Raw genomic sequence first — 6892 nt, forward strand, 5'->3', positions numbered from 1 at the left:
GATGTCTGGACTGACCACAAGCGGAAAGTCTGTTGTCCAAAGCTAGCAAGATACAGGCTTAGTCAGTCTTTAGTGTGCAAGGCTTCAGTTCTCTGGTGGGAATGTTACCCCAACTACTCTACCATGCATCCATTACCCTCAGCAAATGGATACAGAAGCCACTGTGTGCCAACACTGAGGCTGTGAGGTTAGGCTTGTTTACAGTTGACTCAGAATGTGAGGAGTGCAGAGCTTGCATACATACATTTGTCCACTTGGCCCGTAATACAAAGTCACATCTGAGGCACCCAGTGATGGCTCTAGGAATAGAGGGGCTACTTTCTTCCAGGAGAACACTACCCTCTGCACCGGATCAACATCAGCGTCCGCATCAACAAATGTTGTGTATGACCTTGAAGACAGGATGACTCCACTGCAGGAGAAAAAGCAAAGATTACTTGTTGTACAGTCTGGAGCTTTGGACAGGCCAATTAAACCAAATACCTGTGAACTGTAAGATGACTGGTACAGATCTCCTGCCTACAGAGAGATACTCCAAATGTTCCCATCACAGCTACAGTCTCGACAGCTACACGAACCGTCACCCGGTATCTCCAGCCTGTAACATTACAAAGCATTCATCAGGAGGACCCTTCATATTACAGGTAGTCATTTTAAAACACACATTGAGAAGCCTTGGCCAGCCAATGAACATTGTAGGATTTGACAATTGACTTTTTTAAAGCAGTGGTCCCCCATTTGCTTCCCTTTAACTTGCCCTTGGGGCATCATTTAACCCACCAGTACAAACAATGAGGTACTAGGCTTCCCACTGGAGCACTATTCCCTTCCACCAGTACTGCAAGATGCCTCCTGACACCAACAAGGAGGTCATTTTCACTTCCACAAGTCAGTTTTACCCCACCCCCACCCCTCAAAGTCTAAAGCATAGCAACCTGGCCCACAAAGTGTATGGACATCCAACTTCCTACCATGAAGTATTCCCACCATCCTGAGTGCTCGAGAGGAATCAAACCACCATTTATAGATTTTTAAATGTATGGAGGGCTCAGTGACTAGACTAATGCACTTCTAGTAAGGGACACAGGTCACAGGATAACGGAGGCTACGCGAGACCCAAGTCAGTAGCAAAATGTGTATTCTGATTCTTTGTATCTGCATCTTTCATGCCTCAATGTATAAACAAATTTTTTGCTGGTGCACATGTCTACAAGGAACTTACGCAGGAAGTTTGACGGGTCTCCAGTGTTCAGGAAAAATTTCTGGCTGATTGTAGAGTCGTCACCAAGACCAAGCGCATATTCATCCGCCTTGTACCCCATGCAGGCACAACTTACATTGGTGCATGGGAACCCAGATCCCTGTTGGGAAAAGTTTTAAAGTTACCCACAAAATATATTAGATGGCATTCGTTGACCGTAACATTTCTGGAGTTCAAACTATGGTCCTATTATTGGGGCATCAGTATCAATGTTTATGCAACTTAAAGGTTCAGCTAAAAGCCCCATTGGGAAGTTTATCCTTCCAGTGGGAAAAGCCCTGTAGACAGCTCACCAGAACTGATCCCTGTTGAATGATTTGCATGTTGTCCTCCCCCCGATTTAGGCTTCCCCTCCTACCCACTTTATTTTTACCTGGAGATCCTGCCAGTAAGTCTAACTTTTCACCTTCCTTTATCAGACTAAAGCTGTCCAACAAAAGTTGCAGATAAGAGTGTTAACAATTTAAACAGACAACTGTTCTTCCGTATGGTCAGTTTTTGTTTATGCAAAAAAACTTTCATCACCCCCTCCGCCCCAAAAAAATAAATTAGTACATTTGTTGCTGTAATGGCTTGGGAAGACTGACCTCTTGAAAGGCACTGTATGATGAAGCAGGGTAACCAATGAAGCCATCAGGTCTCAGAATGCTCTCTGTAAAGAACTTGACACTCATTTGGTGGCTACAAAAGACCTTCCCATATAGTCCTGAAAAGCAAGTCGAGTCGTTGTAATCATGGTTAACCACAACAGTGCACACAGTAAGATAGGAGCTTCCGTGTTACCTTCAATTACATCATCAAGATTGCCATGTATGGGAAATATTTGGTCACAGCCGGGCATCCGTTTACCACCATTGGGGAAGAAGTCAACATTACCAACCGTCTGCTTCATGCCAAAACCAACAAAACCTGAAACCACAAATACAAAGTTAGAGATGCTGTCAGACCAACTCCAATCAAGTTGCATAGTTCATTCAAACTAGTAAGTGTAGGCAAGCCAGGTGGGTGTTTTGCCTTGTTGAACAGCTGTGGGGCTCTCATTAGGGCAAACAGCCATTGCAGCAAAATTCACCCCCCCCCTTATGGAAAGAATCACATGCAAAGTAGCATGGGCATCTTGCCAAAAGTGCAATAGGAACACAAGGAAATTGGTCTTATTTTAGGTAAATCAGTGCTGAGCCAGTTAAATCAGTGCTGAGCTGCGGTCTTCAATATGCCCCGACAGTTCTTCTAAAGACTTCAGGTCATCCCAACCCCTTGGTTGGCTGCCATTGAAAGTAGACTCTCAAATGAGAATGTTCGAGGACACCGTGCAGAAGCCAAACTTACCAAGGAGAGCCATAGATGACCCATCTGTGTGAATTACATCAACAAAGAGCGCATCTGTAGGGTCCAGTCTCACACTGGGTGGGGTGTTTTCAAAGTAGGGACCAGCTGGATCCAATCCTGCGATATTAAACAAGGATAAAGTGAAAATCTGCAGAGACATGTCTAAAAAACATCCTTTAAGGGCCCCTTTACAAGTGCTGAATATCTGTTTATTGCCATGTTAATCGTTCTGAATAGCACTTCGACACATCGGTCACTATTCACTGACACCACAAATGCAGGTTTGAATGCCCTGCTGGGGTGCTGCATTGCAAGGTTATGCAGGTCAAGTACAATGTGACATGCTGATAGGAGAGAGTGACAAGTTAGCCGACTATGACACTTCACAGTTCAACCACAGAATGGAGATGGAAGATCTACAAGTGGTAATAACTGCAGCAAGTCCACCAGCCCCCGAGATTGGTTTGAATTGTGCGGTGGCAGAACCAATTTCAGGATTAAATTGACAAGAAAAACCTTGCCAAGCCAGCCTTCCCCTCTTGTTTTTAGCCATTTGCCCATGTCCAGCTTCAAAGAGCTTAGTTTGAAGAAGTTTAACTACCAAACCCACTGAACTCTCCTTTGAATGAAATATGACTGACCAAGTACACATCTACTAGACCTTTAGATTGATGAGTCACCCTCAAAAAGATTCTTCAAGCACCAGGAACTATGCCCCCACCTACCAGAAGCTCTTCCAATTCCCTTCTGTCTCTTTCCAGCTTCACCAGCAACGTGTGCCCCCAGGCTGTGCCCGACCAGGTAGACATCAGACATGTGGTAGTCATACACTGCCTGAGAGAGGGGAGAACTATCAGTTGACTTATCAAGCCCCAACATATGAAAAAGTCAATGCAACTGCAAAATTTGTTTGCAATTTACTACAAACCTCACAATTAAATTTCTGTCAAGAGCCAGAGATGAGGGTAGAATGAAACCACAAGCGTCTGGCCATGTATCTTGACTTGCCAGCATGGTACATACCTGAAGAAAGTTCAAGAAATAGGCAATTTCTGCTCCAACCACACGGACATTGTTGGCAGATTGTGTGTAGAGGGCAAATGATCCTCCGCGCCAGTCTACACAGAAACAGTTCACATCGGAGACCTTCAGAAGAGTCTACAACAGAGGAGAATCATGTAAAACAGGTCAGAAGTCATCAGCCAGGTCCTCTTCCCTGCAGCCACACTGACCTGACACATCTCTACCAGCCACTGCTTGTCCCCCGTCTCTACAAAGCCATGGATGATGAATAAAGATTTCAGACTGGGCTTAAAGTTGGTGCCAAAGACTGAGGAGACGTTGAGAGCTCTGATCACCTGGAAGAGATATTCATCAGATACAGTGCAGTTCTCAGCTACTAGGGATGAGAGAAATGGGGCATTTGTTGTGCCACAAAAAAATTAAAATAAAAATAAAAAAATCACAACATTCAGCCATTGGGAATGAAAAGGACATTCTTGGTGTTGCAGGATGTAATATTCTTCACATGGCTCCATAGGAAAGGCTTGTTTCAAGTTTTGTAAAGTTTTGTTTTTAGAAGCTAGTGTCTTTCTAGGCACACACACGTAGCTCAGTTATATTCTGCAACATCAATACAACAGCTTGCATTGCACAACCCATTGATATGTTGGCCACCGTATAATTCTACCTCACGGAATTCTCTGCTTAACAGAGGTGATTAGGGAGAACCAATGACATGACCAACAGGCCACGTCACCAGCTCACCCACCTATTTTCACCCACATTTAATTAGGATTCCTTTGAGTGACAAGCACGTTGCATTACAAGTTCTTAGAGTGGTATGGCTTTACCACTGTATAAAATGGGCCCTGTGAAGTCCACCTAATGCAGCGGTAGCCATTGCAGATATGGCTTGTTATCAAAGCTTTGATGGCCCCCCTTTTGAGTGTCATGCATCCTGCACACCCTTCCATACCAATGGCAGCCAGCTTGGTTTACCTTCTACCAAATCCAACTTCAGCAACAAACTGACTGCTTACTCTGCTTAAATCAACAAAAGGCAATTTACCTCAATGTTCAGGACTACACAAAGTTTAGTCAGGCAAACTGACTATTCATACATAGGTTTGGTATAAAACTTCCAGCTGGCACTTAAGGCTTCTTGGTGGAGAGTCATGTGCCAAGAGCGTGGAGAGACCCAAAAGTGCAGTTTTTAAACTTATTTGATAGTCAGATTAAAAGATGTCAAAGGTACATCATACAGCCACTACCATTCCAAAGTTATACTCTATGCATGCAGTTGGTAAAAAAAAAAAAAAACAGGTTTTAGGTCACTGACAGGGGATGACCACCACGCGAGTGGTAGCTAGTAATGGGAGAAGCGTTTTAAAATCAGCTAAAAAAAGGGTGTCAACGTTTCCTGGCAATACAAAACGTAATATGGCCATATGAGGTCTAGTGTTTGGTGACCCCTTTTCCCATCCTGCAATTAGCAGTGTAAACTACCCTAATGCATTGTGGGCCGTTATGCCCTTGCACATAGCACTCCAACGCACATGTGCTGTAACCCACCTCAGCACCAGTATGGCGTCATGTGTAATGCAAACCTTCTACAGACTGGTGTGCGTTTCAGCCCATTTGTTACTTTAAAGCTTGTCAATGCGTCCCATGCACTGCATTGTGAGGGCACTCAGCCTTTAGGGCAGGGGGTCTCAAACCTCCGGCCCTCCAGCTGTGGAGCAACTACAAATCTCATGATGCATTTCTCTTTGGGAGTTCTGTCTGATAACCTTGCAATGCCTCATGGGATTTGTAGTTCCACCACAGCTGGAGGTTTGAGACCCCTGCTTTAGGCCTTGTTCACAACAAATTTGGACCAGATCTCCATATGCAGTGCGTTCTGACACATTTGTTTTTTTAAGCCTAAAATGGGCTTTCACTGCGTTCCAGAGCAGGAAAAAACTAATTATAGGGCATGCTGCAGTTTTTCCACATGCTTCGGAACTGAATGCTATGGTGTGAACTAGAGCACAAAATACCATTGGAATACAGCGGATACGTTCTGTAACTGCTCTGCATTGGTGTGAACAAGCCCTTGAACTATGGGGTCAGTGTTTTTCCCCATAGTTCTCCTTAGGGAGACGGGAGGACACAAACTAGCGTCCTCCCGCCACCCTAGGCTCAGTATATAGGGAGCTACAGCTCGCGGTATACCGAGACACCGCAGCTGAAGCGGATCCCAACAATTGTTCCTGGATCCGCCCAGCTGCGTGAGTGACAGCTGGCTCTGCCTATCTAGAGGCAGAACCAGCTGTACCCGCCCCCTCCCCCGTCCGATCCGCCAGTCAGCGCTGGAGGATCGGAGCGGGGAGGGGGGAATCCAGCCCCTCCCCTGTAACGGCAGAGAGCTGTGACAGATCGAGAAGTGAGCGAACGCCGGTATGTGTTCGCTCACCTCCCGATCTACTGAGCCGACCTGTGGCAGTCCCCCTCATAGTTCTCCTTTAAAGCTTTCAGGAAGACAATTGTTCAGCAAAAGTGCCAACCGCATTGAGATTCTTTCCACAATGAGCACCCAGTGTGTTTTGAGGGTTGTGCCATTTAAGTGCCTCTAGAATCAATGCTTTTTTTTTTGGTGTTTGCCCCACTGGGGAAATTCTCATTTCTTGTCCCAGAGACATGGAAGGAAATCCCTTCAATCAAATAGGCGTCCCCATTGAAAGAATCCCCAACCACAATTTTATCTCATGTTCTGTCCTGTGACCAGGGCCGGATTTGCTCTCCCTGCCGCCCCAAGGCCAAGTTCCGCAATGCGCCCCCTCCCAAGCCCCCCCCCCTCCAATCAATGGAAAATGGAACCGGATGGCAGTGTTTAGGTCTAATTTTATTATGGTTTCTTTATTTTTTTATTATTTTTTTCACTTTTTTTTGTTTTATTTATTTTTTTTATAATTTTCTATCTTATTGTTGATTTATTTTTCATAATAATTTTCTTATTTAATATTATTCTTATTTTTTACTTTTTAAAATCACTTTTTTTAAAGTTATTATTTATTTTTTTATTATTTTTTATCAATTTTTCTTCACTTAAAACTTTATTGCTATCACACAGGAGGAAACAATCCCCTGTGTGATAGCAATTGGAGGTGACAGGTTCTCTTTATTGACCCCATCACCTCCAATACAAGAGTTCTAGCGCAGCGCTGTGCTGGAACTCCTGTGACAGGTGAGAGGGGAAGAGCACGGCATAGCTCTCCCTCTCACTGTGTACACGGAGCGGCAGGGTTAGTTTTAACCCTG

General features: G+C 44.6%; 1 protein-coding gene across 1 annotated transcript in view; it reads right to left on the reverse strand.

The window, feature by feature from the left end:
- LOC108800213 (pancreatic lipase-related protein 2-like) overlaps positions 1–6892 on the reverse strand; it is a 9698-nt gene that overhangs the window by 1258 nt on the left and 1548 nt on the right. The window contains exons 3-11 of the mRNA XM_018572177.1: positions 3823–3948; positions 3614–3748; positions 3316–3424; positions 2582–2707; positions 2045–2170; positions 1849–1967; positions 1223–1361; positions 484–598; positions 245–412 (exon numbers count right to left, since the gene is read on the reverse strand). Coding sequence (XP_018427679.1) covers positions 245–412; positions 484–598; positions 1223–1361; positions 1849–1967; positions 2045–2170; positions 2582–2707; positions 3316–3424; positions 3614–3748; positions 3823–3948 — 1163 coding nt within the window. The remainder of the gene's footprint in view (positions 1–244; positions 413–483; positions 599–1222; positions 1362–1848; positions 1968–2044; positions 2171–2581; positions 2708–3315; positions 3425–3613; positions 3749–3822; positions 3949–6892) is intronic.

The sequence above is a fragment of the Nanorana parkeri genome, unplaced genomic scaffold (assembly GCF_000935625.1).
Source record: "Nanorana parkeri isolate BGI_ZX_2015 unplaced genomic scaffold, ASM93562v1 scaffold1958, whole genome shotgun sequence".
NCBI classification, from domain to species: domain Eukaryota; kingdom Metazoa; phylum Chordata; class Amphibia; order Anura; family Dicroglossidae; genus Nanorana; species Nanorana parkeri.